The 16,989-nt window shown below is 39.1% G+C and overlaps 1 protein-coding gene across 5 annotated transcripts in view; it reads left to right on the top strand.

Moving 5' to 3' along the window:
• tcf12 (transcription factor 12) overlaps window positions 1–16,989 on the top strand; it is a 125,660-nt gene that overhangs the window by 60,462 nt on the left and 48,209 nt on the right. For all 5 annotated transcript variants that reach the window (XM_039654362.2, XM_039654360.2, XM_039654365.2 and 2 more), the window contains exon 6: window positions 16,148–16,209. In XM_039654362.2, coding sequence (XP_039510296.2) covers window positions 16,148–16,209 — 62 coding nt within the window. The remainder of the gene's footprint in view (window positions 1–16,147; window positions 16,210–16,989) is intronic.

Below are 16,989 nucleotides of genomic sequence, written 5' to 3'. Positions count from 1 at the left end.
TAAAATCAGTCAATCAAGCCTTATATTATTATATTATGATAACCACACATTATTTAATGATACATTTAGCGATTAGAACTAACACTTGATAATTATGCGTGAATGCATATTTGTAATTTGATCTGAACTTAGGACAGGTGGTGTTGCTTAAGATATTGTTGGTCATTTAGTGTTTCTGTGAAGAAAAAAAAGATAATAGTAAATAATTATTATTAAAAGATAATAATCCAACTACCAATTCTACTACCAATATTAACAATATACAACACATGAGCTGCATGGTCCATGAATGTTAATTACGTTGTCAGCGTTCGCTCTGATTTGCTGAAATACAAACAGGGATGAGTGCCATCCAATGAGATTGCCATGTGTTCATTAGCTCCGCCCACTACCGGAGAAACCGGCATGTCTTCTGCTTATTCTTAAAATTTGAACAATTCCAGATGAACTCCTTTATTTTGACGGAAAAATAGCAACGAGAATATTGTTCACATGTAGGGCGTCGATTTTGTGTGGTATGTAAGACTCTCGCTCTCTCTCTCTCTTGCATGTGTGTGTGTGAGAAACCCGACGGCGAGTTGTGCACTTTACGCTTTTGTGGTAAGTTTACGGTATACCAAATACAGGTACGCTGAGCTGAATCTGAAATGCGAGTACAGATCGCTTGACAGAGCGAAACTCTTGAGTGCTCAGTCAGTGTTCAGTGAGTGAAAATATATCTATGCTAAACTTATAATTGCCATCTAAGCTGTTCATGTCACTGCATAGCACCCATAGCGTTGCAGAATTTGGTGAGTACAGTGTTAACTCCACCAACGGTATTAAAATATACTGCCGTCCAAGCCCTGGACTCACTTTCACACATACAGAGTGAATTGTTTTCACACGCTTCCCTCTCTGTGACACGATTTCTCTCTGACAGAACCTTGAGAAGTGTTACTAAACACTTCTGCAGTATGAATAGAGAAATGTTTTAATACTGACAACTCTTTCATTGCTTCTGACATATGCCTGTTCTCTGATATCTAAGTCTCTCAGCTACCCGAATGTGTCTTAAAACAGGATTTTGGCATGGTTGCGTGTGAGTTTGAGAGTATGCCGGCAGCGCCGCCCGAGTGGGATCAAAATTCCCCCCCTGCATTCATCCTTCTCCATCCTTCCAAGTGAGGCCCCATTGTTTAACAGTTGCTTGGCATCTGATACCAGCCGGCTTCAGTGCCTTTGATGTGGCTCAGATGATGCGATATCCATCCTGGGCCCCGCCCTCCCGTTTTTCCATCGCATTCTCGACGCACGGCATCGGCTCCGGCCACAAGCGACTATCTCGCGCACACGTGAGTCTGTGTGGGTTAGCTTGAGGGGAGTCATCGTCCAACGCGGCGAGATCTGCAGTGGGTGCGTGAAAGAAAGGGTTATTAGATAGCTCATCACACTCCTCCGCCGATGGGGGAGAGTGAGAAGAGGAGGAAGGAGAGGGAGAGGGATGTGTGATTATGAAGTCATCAGCCATGAACCAGTGGGGTAGGGGAGAAGCGCGCATCCTCAGGGGGCCATTGATTGGTGACCATGTGTTTGTGGCCGATAGACTGTGAAATGGTGTGTTGCTGCACGGCTGTGGCGCATCTGCGTCCCACCAAGGTGATTGATTGGTTTGGTCATGTGGAATGTTCCCATCTGGTCCGCAGTATTGCATTTCTCTCTCTCTCTCTCTCTCTCTCTCTCTCTCTCTCTCTCGCCGTCACATATCAGGGAGTAGCGGGCATTGGCTGGAGAGGGTGGCTAAGTTTGGGACCGCAGAGGTCAAAAGAAAACATTTTTCCCTCTTTTTTCCCCCCAGTAACAACAGCTAATCACATTGCGCAGACCTGGTCTTCCCATTGACTTTCTGAGGTGGGGGTGTTTAGGACAAATCCAACTGCTGTGTTTGTTGACAAGTCTACACACCGGCCCCTCTTTTCCATCTGGTCTGGATGATTCTGCAAACCTGTGAGAGTTTGGATGGGATGTTCTCAACAAGAAGGGAAAGGGTCAAAGCAAGGATGTTTACTTGTGGGTTCCTCAAATGTCATGTTTACTCTATAATTGATCCAAACAAAAATGGGAGGCTGTTCTTACATCAGGGGTCTTTAACAAGGGGTACTAAGGGGGCAGTTATTATTACTAAAATTTTATAATTTTTTTAAAAATAATTGTTTGTTCTTTACATATTTTGAAAATCACTATACATTTTAATTTGTATTATAAATAAAGAAGATAATGTTAAGTAAAATTAATAATATACAAGTATATCTCGATACTTGAATTATTATTGATTTTCAAAGTATGTATATGGTGTTATGTGCTAGGTCTAAAATGCAACAAAAAAAAAAGTTTTATAATGCATGTATTGTTGGGCATCTGCTCCGTCTTTGCAAGGGGGTCCTGGGCATAAAATGGTTGAAAACCGTGGTCTTAAATGAGAGTCTCCTATTTTAGAGAGGCGACTCACCTTAAGATGACAGCCTCGTTCTCCACTCCCATAATTCTCTTCAATCTTCCATCTTTCTTCTGATTCGTCCTAAATCCCGCCCTTTCTCCTTCCTTTTAAATTCCATCTAATGACTAATTACATATCAGAGTGCATCAGCAGAGGCATTCATCATCGTAGAACACAATAATCAATGACATTTCAACAAAGAAAAAAATAAATATGCAAATAAGAGCTCATTAACATTTGCGCTAGCTGTTTGAATAATGCCATTGCTGACAAGACTGTAATTAACAGAAATTGATGCTGAGCTCAGGGGTAGCGTTTGTTTGAGATTGCATTTCGCTGGCAAAGAAGAGAACCCTCCACCCCCTTTCTACCTGTTCGGATGGCATCGTGGGAAGGAGGGCCCGGAGAAGGTGGGCATGGACCCTTAGATTCAGGCCCCGTTTCCGCCGACTGTCAAACAGAACTCGTCATAACATCAAAAGCCTCAGAAACAACAGAGAGAAACACAAACACTCAAGACGAGGAAACAAAAGGATCCATTTTAAAAGCCACAGAGCCAGTGAGCGAGTGGGTGTGCTGCTTTGTTTGGCATTGTGATGTCTGTGAGTGTGTGTGTGTTTGCTTGTTCATGTGTGGGCATCAAGCGTTCAAGACTCTGCACTGATAGCTCAAGGTTCTTACTGACACAAACTTTAGACAGCTGTAGAGTTTTCTTTTTCTTTACCTCACCCTCCCTCCCTCCGTTTGCTGGTCTCCAAGTTTAGCCCCCTCCAACCCTCCTTTCCTGCTTGCTTTCCTGTTTTTGTCAGGAATTTTAAGAGAAAAAAGCAGCAAACACAATAAAGCTGTTTATGTCAGATTTTGGACAGCCCAATGTGCTGATTATAACAAGTTGAAGGAATTTCCTTTATTGCGCGTGTTAGCCTCGCCATATGGCTCAACATGGAACATTAACTTGACAAGGATAATGAATTACACCGGGGTTCCAGAACTCAGAACATGAAATTCAGACAGGGGAACGTGGATGTACTTGCAGGAAAAGAAGGGCATGAGAGGTTCATTTGTGCATTTGGCATTACCCGGTACAAGGTATCGAGCTCCTTGTTGTGTTCTGTATAAAAGTATCTCGGTGAGTTTGGAAAATAAACAAGGGAGGCCTTCGGAATGCTCTAGAACGAGAGGAAGAGAGCGAGCGGGAGGGGTGGAGAGAGATAAAGAGAGGGAGGCTGTGGAGTGTGGCTACTAATTGGCTGTTTTTGTGGCTGCGCTTTTCAATTGATCCCTTGAGATGCTTAGATCACTACCTATCTGAGTATCAAAACAAGAGCTCTGGTCTTGCCTGGCAGAGCTCTGATCAATAGGTAGCCTCCCCGGGAGCCCATCTACATGGTCACATTTTAATTGTTCCATGCCTCTGAATGTAATCTCAATATTTAATAGTGCCGGCCTATTTATACGTCCCTTATTAACCCCCTCGACAGGACTCAAGGTCCCCCTCGCTTGTGTTGGCAACTTGTGAAAGTACTCAATGGTATTTTCATACTCCAGTGACTGTTAAACAAATCTCTGGGTTTATGCAAAGTTGATGTGGTGTTAAAACATACTGATTTGCAGGGGATTTGGTCAAGAGCTTCAAAAATGTTAATTAAAGAGTTAGTTCACTAAAAATGCATAATTCTGTCATTAATTACTCACCCTCATGTCGTTCCAAACCTGCAAGTCCTTCGTTCGTCTTTATACCATGGTCTGGGTGAATACTCGATTCTGATTGGCTGCAGGGTGTCCGTTAAAAAGTGATAGAGGACACCTAGTAAAGTAGTTCTGGTGAAACTGCCTGTTTACCATTCGAAATTAATAAATAAATGCGCTGCCTACAACGGCTGTGAGTAACCATAGCAACAGGCAGTCACATGCTCTATCATCTAACGTTAGATATTATAGCCTAATACAACAATGAGCGACTTGCTATTTCTTTTAACATTTATGGAGAATATGGCAACTTTGACGACTGGTATGCTGCTTAAGAAAGAAAAAATGTAAATAAAACGGAGAAAATTACACCGCTGCTGCTCTGCTCCATTGAACGCTATTGGTAACGACGTAACTTGCGACCATAGTTGGATAACGATGCTTTCGGGAAACGCACCCCTGAATGAGAGAGACCCTGCGGGAGTTTTACGCAGCTGTCCAGACAACCAAGGCAGGAGAAGGCTGAACGTTACAGCGTTTCAAGCCTAAGGAGCCTGAGGCAAATGACCCTCTCTTTGATCTGATTAATTTATTGCCCATAACGTTAAGCGCAAATCGCTGGAGCTTTTTTTATTGTTGTTTGATTAATTGTTTTATGTGTAATAAAAAAAAACTATGCCTACCTACCTTTGTGTTTCATGAAAAAAAAAAAGCATTTGTGAACCTGAAGGGATACGAGCTAAGCGGACTATAAATATCTCCGGTTGCTAAATAAACAGTCAGGCAAGGCAAGTTATTATTTGTAAAAACTAGATTTAGCCTAATTAAAATATAAACTAATGTTTTAAAAATGTTTTATTTGGCAAGTGACCATGGTATAAGCGGGTTAATGCCCTTCGAGGTGTCCATTGTCAGGTTTTAATGGACTTCGGCGGAGGCAACCGTCCTCCGCTGCGCGTCGGCCGGTTTACGCCTCGCCGTCGTCCATTAAAACCTGACAATGGACACCTCGTCGGGCATTAACCCTTACTCGAAACACAAATTAAGATATTTTTGATAAAATCTCAGGAGCTTTCTGATCCCCCTCCCCCCCGTAGACTGCAGCGGTATTACCACTTTCAAGGCCCAGAAAGGTAGCAAAGCCATCTTTAAAATAGTCAATGTGATTACCAGGGGTTGAACGACTTAAGATATTTGGAGTCGACTGTTTTGACATCAGTCAACGTCGACTAGTCGCTGACATCATTCATAAAAACACAAGAGTTGGGACTGCTTTAGCCTGGTTAAAACCACTCAATTCTCAGTTTGTAACTGAGTTATGGTCTGGCAAACTTCATAGACAAATCATTTCCAGAGGGGCGTCACCAACGGACGTAGCTCAAATGTCTCTGGGCGCAATTGGATAGACCTATAACCAATCAGAGCACTGAAGGAGATGACGTTTGCAGAGCGACGTTCGTCTATTTGAATAAACGAGCAGACAATCTGATTAGCTACTTGCTCTACGTTTATTTAAAATTAACAGCAAAACAACTATAAGTGAATTTGCTTTCCATTATATAAATCACACACGGAAAATAATACAGATGCTGACAGACAGCTCATAATGGGGCTTCTCAGATCGTTTTCTCAGATCGGACAGCTATCTGATTCATCAAAATGATTCCATTTACACCTGGTCAGATAAATGTGTTTTCACAAAACGGATATAAATCTTCAAACCCCCCGCTATATGCAGATTTAACGGGGTTCACGTCACCGAAAGCAACCGTTCGAGCTGCATTTTATTGATCATCTGCTAACTTAATTTCAAAATCAAAAGACAGCAATAAGAGAGAGTGGCAACAGCCCAAGATCATTTTGTTGCTTTACTTTTAACGAAGATGATTGTGTTTTAGCGTCTGTGACTTACTTTCACTTTGATTTGCGATAGTTTGCACATTGGCTTGATGAGTAGATGCTCAGCTCCTCATTTGCGATGATGCGTGTTGCCATGGTTTCGTCATATAATGACTATGACATATAGGGCCCTATTTTAACGATCTGAAACCCAAGTGTCAAAGCGCAAAGCGCAAGTAACTTTGTTGGGGGACTCGGCGCTGTTGCTATTTTCGCAACGCACCACTGACTTTAGACAATTTTTTTTCTGGTCAGTGGCGCAATTGTTTTCTGGAACTGCAAAATAGCACTGGGGAATGTTTGCGCCGAAACACGCCTTCTTTTTTGCGCCGACCCGCCCAGGGAGCGAAGTTCATTCCCTAGTTTACCGACGTGCGTCTGTGGAAGGAAAAGCCCGCTTTAATTATCATTAAAACCGTGTTTGATTATCGCGATTTTAATAACTCACTGAATCCTGTCGGCCAGTCTGACGCAGGCGCGCAGCACGCAATATTTTTTTTAAATTACTATTCGAGAAGGAATGGTGGAAGGCAGTGACCGTGCTCAGGAGATTTTTCAGCCTTTTAAAAGGACCAAATCTGAGGTGTGGTCATATTTTGGGTTTTACAAAAGTCCTGAGGGAAACTTGTTCGAGGATGGTCACCCTGTCTGCCGAACAAAAAGTCACTGCAATAGAAACACTTCAAATCTGCCGAGTCGTCTTGTGTGATCATCACCCGAACGCAAGGCAAGTTAACTTTGAACTTAATACCAAAACTACGTCTGGGAAACAATTGGGCACGAAATGTCACTCACTTTTATGTCACTCACTTGAAATAGACGTGAAGCTTCCGCGAAGAAAAGTTCGTAGCAAGTGGATTTGAGCTAAAGACGAACGAACAACTTCAAACAGGACTATTATTAAGAGTGATATTTTAAGGGATAGTAAAGTATAGATACATCACGTATTAAACCGATTTTATTTTTACCACATAATTACGGGGACATATTGAATTGATAATGAGATTAGCTAATGTTTTAAATCTTACCTATTTATGAATTCATTTTGTAAACAATCGTCCAGACAAGATATATCACACCAATATTATCAAACTCTGTAAGCAATAAATCAACTCTGATTTCATTTTTGCAATACAATCAAAAACCGGAGACGCAAGACGGCAAGTTGTATTTGAATGAAACAGGAGCGCGCGTCCGTTGTGATATGGATGTGCGCTGTGTAATAATGTGTTGCTATTGACGACGGGCATTATAAAGAAGCAAATGCCATAAAATAGAATCTTGCTTAAAAAAAACTGCATAGAGAGGCTTGTTTTATTTGTTGTTTGTTGATTTTCAATTATAAAACTTGTTGAAATGTTTTCAGTGTGAGCATCAGTTCCTTTTGAGCACTTTCATAAATTTTTAACAAAACCGTGATAATATTGATAATCACGATTATTTTGGACACTATAATCCTGATATGAAATTTTCATACCGTCCCATCCCTAGTGGCCATGTTCATCATTTAGGATTAAAATAGAAAAGAAAAAGCTATATATTCACATCTTCACGTTAGTGATGCGCAGATCCAAGTATTACAAAATAATATTCCAATTAATTGTGGATGAATTAGAGATAAATCATTAATATGTTTAAATAAATATATGAATTTTTAATGATTTTAATAAAGAGACTGAACTCTCATTTCCTCGTAAAACACAATGCGCATGTGTCATGCTTTTAGTTTCGTTTTCAACAATATCTAGTGTTAAGTTAGTGACATTTTTTCCACCCACTTGATGTACTACTGCTGCTTTCTTGCTGCATTGACGGTCTGGGCTCTTCATCTGTTGTCATATCCATCTGCGGCCGTGTTGTTAGTACCAAAATTAGCGCAATAATAGTGTCACATGATCAACGTGACTAGTCGACGTCAAGCTTAAAGCGTTACGGCATTGCATCAATCGACTACAGTGGTTCAACCTTAGTGGTTTGAAGCGACAAAAACACTTTTCGTGTGCAAACCCATTTAATTGAAAAGTTGCTTGATTTAATTGGGTGAAAATCTGATATTGCGATTTTTGCTTCAGTTAAAGAAAATGTCATTTAATTTAGCGAAATTTCATTCAGGTTGTATTAACGATATACTGATAGTTTGACTGCTGAAATTGCAACTATTTAGAGCATTTTTACCACTGCAATAAGCTACTGCATTTGTGTTACGTCGTGGTCTGCAACATGTACTCTACAGGTGTGTGTGTGCATAAACACATGTGATGTCAGGCGCGCACCACACGGACACGCATGTCAACACCTGGATGTCTCCTTGTTGCTTCTCGCAGTTCCTCACGGGGAAATTGATGAATTCATTTTCGCTTCCATCCATCACTTCTCCAGTACAGCCCCTGTTTTCCCCCGAGGGTGAAAAAACACCGTTGCTGACAAGCATTGCCGGTGATGCTGCAGAAGACTATAGACTGTAAAAAAAAATCCTGTTGTTTTTGCCAAAAAATGGCAGCTGTGGTTGCTAGAATAATTCTGTAAAAAAATACAGTAAAATGTAAAGATATTTACAGAAGAACCTGTACATTTTTGAGTATAAAACTGTAATTTACAAACCGGTAAATCCAACAAAGCACTCTGCTACTAAGATCCGTTATACCTTTAACAGATACTGAAACCAGCGTAATAATACAGGTGGTAAAAGAGGAAGCCACATGAAGAATCATGACGAAGTTCATCACAAGTAGCTTTTCCATAAGCTGAATTATACTAATAGTGAAGGTGCACAGAGTAATTCACACAAACACTAAACACCATCTTGGTAACACACATAAACAACAAATATAACAAACATTTACACATAAAACCCAAATGTGCATCACATAATAAAAACTAGAAGCAAATATTTAAACAAAATACTTCCAAATGTGAAGTGAATTCTGGAAATGTCAGTTTTTTTCACAGTAAATTATAATTTGATTAGCCCTTTTTCATCTTAAAATGTTTAGAAATTTTACTGTAAAAATTTCATGAAATGTCTGCTTAGATGTTTTACAGTTTTTCCCTCTATATAGTACGGGAATTTACTGTTAACCTATTAACATTTTGTTTTCCTTAGAGTATTTACAATATTTTACTATTTTATTTTTGTATTGCTTTATTTTCTCTCTCTCTCTCTCTACTCAGCGCAAATCAAGGAGTGCTGATATGAAGACTGTTTAAAGAGCTTGGTTGCGATAACACAGGCCTGTGGTGAGAGATGGCCAACAGAAGACGTTGTCATAACTGGAGAAGAGTTGTTTTCTTTTTCCAGTGTATATTGTTCTCTTGGTCTTCAAACTATTAGTTTGAAAAAGTTGGAGTGTTAGTTTAAAAATCTTTTATTTTCTTTTTTTTTTTTGGACAAGTTGTGAGTGTGAAATCTTGGAAAGCTCATAGGCATCAGAAACATGAACGGAGAGTGCATCTGTACAACCCTCTAGTTCAGTGTCTTGTTTAATGACATATTGGTGACAGAACTAGTCTGTGTCTAGTGTCTTGATTGGCCTATGAGTCAAGAGCTGCAACTGTTGAGCCAGCTGTTCACTTACCATCTCAAAACATCTCAAAAACAGTTGGGCATTTCATTACTACTGACTGTTGTTGTTGAAATTGAAATCTTCACTTGCAGGGTATTTCACACTAGACTGGTGTGATCAGTGAAACAACTGCTTCTGACATTTCTCACGGTTTCATGTGTTGCAATAGAGCATTTTGGAAGCCAAATCAACATGAAACTCATTTAAAGGGATAGTTCACCAATAATTTAAATTGAGTCATCATTTACTTACCCTAATTTTTCCCCAAAGCTTTATAACTTTCTTCTGTGGAACACAAACGACTATATTTAGCTTTTTTCTTCTGTTGTTTATACCAAAATATTCCCCAAACTATTTTTTTAATTCTCCACAGAAATAAGGAGGTCTGAAACAACATGATGATGAGTAAATGATGCAAGAATTTTACATTTTTGGATGAACTATCCATTTATATAAGAACATCTGCACTGCATTAAAGGCACAGTATGTAAGTTTCACCGCTAGAGGTCGCTTATTCAAAACAATAACAAAGCCGTAGCTTGATGACTCTGTGAGGGAGTGTGGAATCATGGGAGTTTTCGTCTTCACCTACGACGGAAAGCAATCCGACGGGACTCAAGGCAGAAATCATTGAGCTAATGTGATATGAAGCAGGACGGGGCCGAGACCTTATATTTTATCATTTTATAATTCTAATATGCCACATTCGGCTGCTGCCGCTCCTTTCATTTTGTTGTTTGTTTATTTTATGATTAAAGTTATGTTTAACGTTCCCTTCCTTCTTCCTTGACCTTTGTTGCAGTTACATTTGATGTCTTAAATTCACATTATTTTATTTTATTCTAATGAAACAAACTCAAGTGCATCATTATTACTCATATAGGTACTCATACGGGTCACTTTATATGAAAAATGTAAATTGTGGGGAAAGTTAACGCAGCGCTGTTTTACTTGATCAAAACAATCATGCTTGAGTGTGTTGAAAGTTATGTTAACTTTACTCTGCTATGAGGCTGGACTTTCACACTGCAGTAAGCTAGATTTATATTAGAAAATCATATTTAAAAAGCTGATTAAGCGTAATTTCAACATATGGTTTGGGAAATGCTGTATTATTGTACAAATAACCGTTTTCTGATTATCCTGTTACCCACTTGACAAAATAGCGCCGTCTCTGATGCATGGTACAAACATGTTTCTCACAGTAAATCTGAGTCAGTGCACAAATACTGAATTCTCTTTTAAGTCTTGTACTTGAACAGACAAATTCACACAAAAATTATGTCAACATGCCCGTCTTGGCGGAGTATCCTAGAAAACATAGGTTTAGTTCAGATCTTTTGGTTGGCGTGTTAATAAAAAAGCTGGCAGCCTTATCGTTTCGAGACATGTTTATTTTTTTTAGTTAACAGATTTTAATATTGATTTAATTTAAAAGTTGCTTGAATTGATTTCTTTTTTATTTATATTTTGGTTGTAGTTTTTCTTTCAGAGTATTTAGGGCTTTCACAGTTGATTATCAGTGTGTTGATTATCTGTTTTTATGGTATTTTTTGTTTTAGGCAGGTGGGTTGTAAAGGTTTCATGTTTTATAACATACACTGTAGTTTTAGGGGGGTTGCAATATACTGGTTTTGATGACAACGATAATATGTATAGAATAAAATATTGATAATATGTTAATACTACTGACACGCCAGCATATTATGTGAAAATATCGCACCTTAACGCTGGTTGCCACCCTTCGTAAAATGGAAAAAAAGAAGACTGGTGTGTATTATTTACTACAAAATCCGTACAAAATCATGTTGGATGAGAAGACAGGTGAAATCAAAACACTTTACCTGCATCTGGAAAGAAGTTACTTTAGCTATATGTGAGTTTGTTTTAAATATTAGACACCTCAGCCTGCAGGGAATACTGATCAACAGTAGTACAAGTTATTTTGTACATATTTATACGGTTCTGTGAATTCTCTCCACTTCCTTACACTTGAATTTTAAGTGTGATTCATTGGCCAAACACAAAAAAAACAAAATTTAATATGAATTTGCTTGATAACATTATTTTATATTATATATCATTTTAATATTGTTATTGTGCATTATTTTTGCCATGATAATTGTGCAGTGAAAATCTGATATTGTTTAATTTACATTTTTTCTTCAGTTAAAGAAAATGTAATCTCACAAAGTGAAAAATTACAAAGGGGTTACATCTGAATATTTGTTGTGTTCCAGTGCTGGAAATTAAAAAAAATAATAATTTAATCCAGAAATCTGTATTTAAACCCAGAAGGATCTCAAATTTGTGCTTTAAAATGTTATTATTATAATCTTAATTCAAGTTGAATTAATAAAATTAATAATTAATGAATTTTTAAAGTCTGACAGTAACCAGTGTTGAGAACTACAGTACAATGTAAAAAATATTGTTGGTTTATCTTAAAAAAAAAAAAGTAATCTGGTTGCCTTAAAATTGTAAGTTCATTGAAATGGAAAAAAATGAGTTAATACAATGAAGGAGATTAATTTAATCACCAGAAACTCAAAATATTATGTTATCTGAACTACATAAATTATCTAAGTTGATTTGACAAAAGAAAAAAATGTTGTTTTGTTTTTTTTTACAGTGAGGTTAAACCCTGTCTGGTTTGAATGATTGACAGTTGAAAACATTCTTTAGACAAAAAAGTAATCAAATGTAATCAGTTACATTACTTTAATGAAGTAATTGACTTTAAATTATATTTTAAAATGGGTTAACTTGTAATCTGTAAGCTATTACATTTCCAAAGTATCCTCCCCAACACTGCATACAGTAGATCCAATATCTCAATATCACTAATATGACACGAATATATAGAGTACCGAGAAGTTGCAGGCTATTTGTTGTTCCAAAAGGGCATGTGGAGAGTTGCAGGAGCTGTTATCTCAGCAGGGAGTCGAGTTGGTGGGGCCGTTAACGCTACCCCGCTGACTGACAAGGTCACACACTCGTTTTTCGAATGTAAATGAGCAGACTGCTTGCTTCAGCAGCACTGATCCTTATTATGTCAGCTACTTCCCCAGACATTAGACACATCATAGCTGACTTGTCTTCAATCTTCAGTGATCCAATGGTTTTCCTGGCATAGCCTTTTCTCATCAAACTTCATAACCTCATCAGGCTCCTTCTGTTACGGCTGGTCGCTGTAAACATCCCATGCTCCTCCAGGCTCCCCAGTCACCTGTATGATAGATAGTGTGACTAGAACACTCATTAGCTGTGAGTCAGCAGGGGCATTGATAACCTATTGCACGGTGGCTAACCTCCACACTTCCCCGTGCGGCGGTGCTTGTTCCCGTCCCCCCGCGTCAGCCACCCCGGCACCACCCCTTCCCTTAAAGCCCAGCGAGGCCGGAACATTCATCATCCGCAGTCAGATCCCGCTTCTATAATGTATGATGTGTCGCGGTAAAGGAGTAGGCGGCGGAGAGGGGAGGCCGGGTAGAAGCAGCGAGGCGGGTATTGATCAGGCCAACCCCCCCCTTCATCTGTCTGTCATCGCTCCAGCTGAGAGGAGGAGGGCTGTAGAGGACGTGGCTAATCGTCAGCTTTGACTACCAATTCTTGCAGTTCATTTCTGGAGAGATTCCCCCCTGTGACCTCTTCTCACACATGTACTCACTGTCACTTCCTCTCACACTCACACACTCTCTCCTCTCACCTGCTGTCTCGCATATTCTCTGAACTCTTTCTCTCTCTCTTTCTGTCTCCAAGAGTGTCTTGGCCGAGGGTGTATAGGAAAGGAAGGGGTGTGTGTTTGAGGGTGGGGGCAGTGGCCTCACAGCTGCGCTAGCTGGCACTGCTTCCTCAAACATCACCGCCGCAGCCAGCAGCCCGCTTGGCACAAACGCTCGCCAGTAACACTTAAACAAATTGCTATAGCAGTGGAAGAGCTGTCTTACATTGTTGATTTTTAACATTCCGAGAGACTCCCCCCCCCCCCCCCCTCCTCGATTTGCCTTTCTTCGCCTTTGGATGCTTTCAGCTGTTGGAACGCTCCGTGTTTTGAATGCACGCCCAATAATTTTGCAGAACTCGCTCTCGTTCTCTCTCTCTCTCTCTCTGAATATCAGGCCCCCATGGGTCTCCTCTTCCTCCAACCCTTTTAGAGTCATTCTTAATTTTTCTGTTCCCCTCATCCGGTAAATTTTTCACACTTTTCTTCATCCGCTCGTCCTACATCACTTTTAATATATATATATATATATATATATATATATATATATATATATATATATATGCAGTGTATATATGTGTGTGTGTGTGTGTGTGTGTGTGTATATATATATATATATATATATGAGAAAAATAAATTAACATAAGGAAATGTTATTTTGTTTTATTTTATTATAATTTGTTTTGTATATATATATATATATATATATATAATTTATATAACATTGAATAACTTATATAATCTATATATATATAAATATATGTGTGTGTGTGTGTGTGTGTGTGTGTGTGTGTGTGTGTGTGTGTGTGTGTGTGTTGTCCTTTTTAGCAATATACTGTATGTTAGCTCATTAATGTTTATCAAGATTTAAAATAATACAGCATTTTTAATACACTATTTTATTGTTTTATTGGTTAAAATTATTCTTATTTTATCTGGATAAAAATATATAAATATAGTAGTGCTGTGCAATGATTACTTGCATCCAAAATAAAAGTTTGTGTTTACATAATATATGTGTGTGTGTACTGTGTATAATTTTTTTGTATATATAAAAACAAACATGCATGTAAATATACATGTATATACTGTATATATATTTTTACATAATTTATATTATATATAAATCTTAAATGTATAGTACATGCATGTGTGTATATAAATATACACAAAATAATTATACACTGTACACACACACATATATTATGTAAACACAAACTTTTATCCCTTTCATCTCTCCTGTCTTGTCTTTTTTTTTTCCCTCACTGATAATACCAGTTATATTTTATAGAGATATACGTGGGTGACTTAAATATGCCATTGTGACAATTAAAGCTCATTGACGTGTGTTACAATTTATGAATCTGGCAGAATGTGGGTGTATGTGTGCAGTCAGGTGAATTGGTGCTTCTCTTTGTTTGGCTCTGCCATTGCTGTTAGCGCAGATCGGCCTTTCACTCTGGCACGCTAGACAGTTAAATGCATGTTTACCGTTGGGATCCTCTGGGACTCCTCCTTAGTGGCCGAGGTTACGGCACTGATCGCATTAAGGTCCCTCGGCATGTTACAGCGCATGGCTGGGTTATGCTGCACGAGAGCATGCCAAACCATGCGTGCAACTGCTCGCTGCATCAGAGAGAGCCAGGCCGAGGGAGGATGTTTTTCATGAGAAGCGCTTCCAGCTCTGCCAGGATCTAAAACAACAACACGGCCTTATAAATTATTCAGCTTGGACAGAGAGTGTGTGACAAAACACATGCTGCAAATGAATATTTCAATGCTGGACACGAGTGCATCTGTGGGGGAAAGACTGCCTGTGTGCGAATTCAGAAACCTAAACCTAACTTGAGTAGCAGCCCAGGAAGTCAGGATGAGGCGAAAAAGCCTCCTAACCTTTAAAGTCGCTGAAAGACAGATGTTTTATTCTTTTGTGGTGACTGAGGGGGAGGGAACACAATAGTTTAGCCACAACTATACTCCCTCTTCCTTTGCAGGAGTGCAAACTCTCAAATGTTATATTACGCCGATTGAGATCAGTTTACACCACAGGGGAAGCAGTGTTTTCAGTTAAACCACTGTACCTGATTACTGCTGTCTCTACGCCAGCGCAGGAACAAAAAACGCACGCTCAAAAACACGTGGCCTAGTGCACCTGAACCGAACCTGAAGCGCGCAAGCCTAAAGGTGGAACACAAATACTTTTTGGCATCCCAATTTAAGTTACAGAAATATTTACCTTTTCCCTGGAGTAAACAGAATTTAGCTTCACTGCTGTGTTTGTTCTAATGTTTGAAAGTCTGACAAGTATAATATATGATGTGTTTAGAGTTGTTTATCATTTTCCTTTAGGAGTCTCGTGTTTTTTTTGTGTGTTTTTTTCTCACGGAGAGTTTGAAACTGCTGAGTTTAGATATTGTGAAGTGCATGATTCATACGGCTGTGCGCTGCTGTGCACTTTTTATTTGCCCCTTGAAAGCTCATGGGCCGTTTCTGCGATAGGAAAAGGATCGAGATGGATTAGTATCGTTGACTGAGACCCGAATGACCCTGTAGTTTACTGTCAGACATGCCCTGCCTGATGGGTAGCCAGAGAACATACACAAAGAAATAACTCACACCTTATTGATGGAATATGAAATATAAATTTGGCTTTCCTGACCTTTTGCAGCACTCCAAAACTCGCACAGAATGTGTGAGTTTTGGCAGATATTGTTTCAGTTATCCTGTTTTTCACATGATTGCTTTTGTTTAATGTATGGTGCTGTTCTGATTGATTGTGTCTTTGTTTACCCATAGGCAAGTCTGAAAGGCCTCCATTCTCTGGCTATGGGAGAGAGCCAGGCGTCTCTGGATGCCAGGTAACAACCACAACTTTTATTAACATGTTTTATGTAGTTTTTGTTTTTGTGTGAATCTTGCAGGTTTCTCACTTAGACTCGGTTCATCACAACTACCAAAGTGCTGAAAGTGAACATGCCAAATACCCAGACTCGTGGCTAATTGGTTGTGAATCTTAAGCTCAGTTAAAAAAATACAGCTTTTTGGGATTTTTAAAGTTTTTGAAAGAAGTATTTTATGCTAGCTAAGGATATATGTAATAGGGTTAAAGGGTTAGTTCGCCCAAAAATGAAGATTCTGTCAGTATTTACTCACCCTCATGTTGTTCCAACCCCGTAAGACCTTCGTTCATCTTCGGAACACAAATTAAGATATTTTTGATGAAATCTGAGAGCTGGATCACTCCTGCATAGTCCATAGGCTTCTTGAGGAATTGAAACTTGCTGGCCTCGAAAAGTTATTAAATACATAGTTAAAATAGTCCAAGTGACGACAGTGGCTCAATCTTAACTCTATCAAGCGATGAGAGAACCTTTTGTGCGCAAAAACAACAGAAATAACGACTTTATTTCAACTTTTCTTTACTTCTCCCTCTGCCTCGAGTCAGGTTACTAGTTTAATAGCGTAAGCTTCTGTTATTGTACGTCACACGCATCACACACAGCGTCGGCCAATAGTGAGCCTTCGTGTGACGTAGCTCTACGCAATCACACTACGTTAACTGACTAGAGGCTCATAGAGAAGGAAGTAAATAGTTGAAATAAAGTCGTTACTTTTGTTTGTTTTTGCGCACACAAAAA

This window comes from Pimephales promelas, chromosome 1, assembly GCF_988280905.1.
Source record: "Pimephales promelas chromosome 1, fPimPro1.hap1.1, whole genome shotgun sequence".
NCBI lineage: Eukaryota > Metazoa > Chordata > Actinopteri > Cypriniformes > Leuciscidae > Pimephales > Pimephales promelas.
Note: the sequence above shows the minus strand (reverse complement) of the source record. Positions and strands in the feature narration are given on the sequence as shown.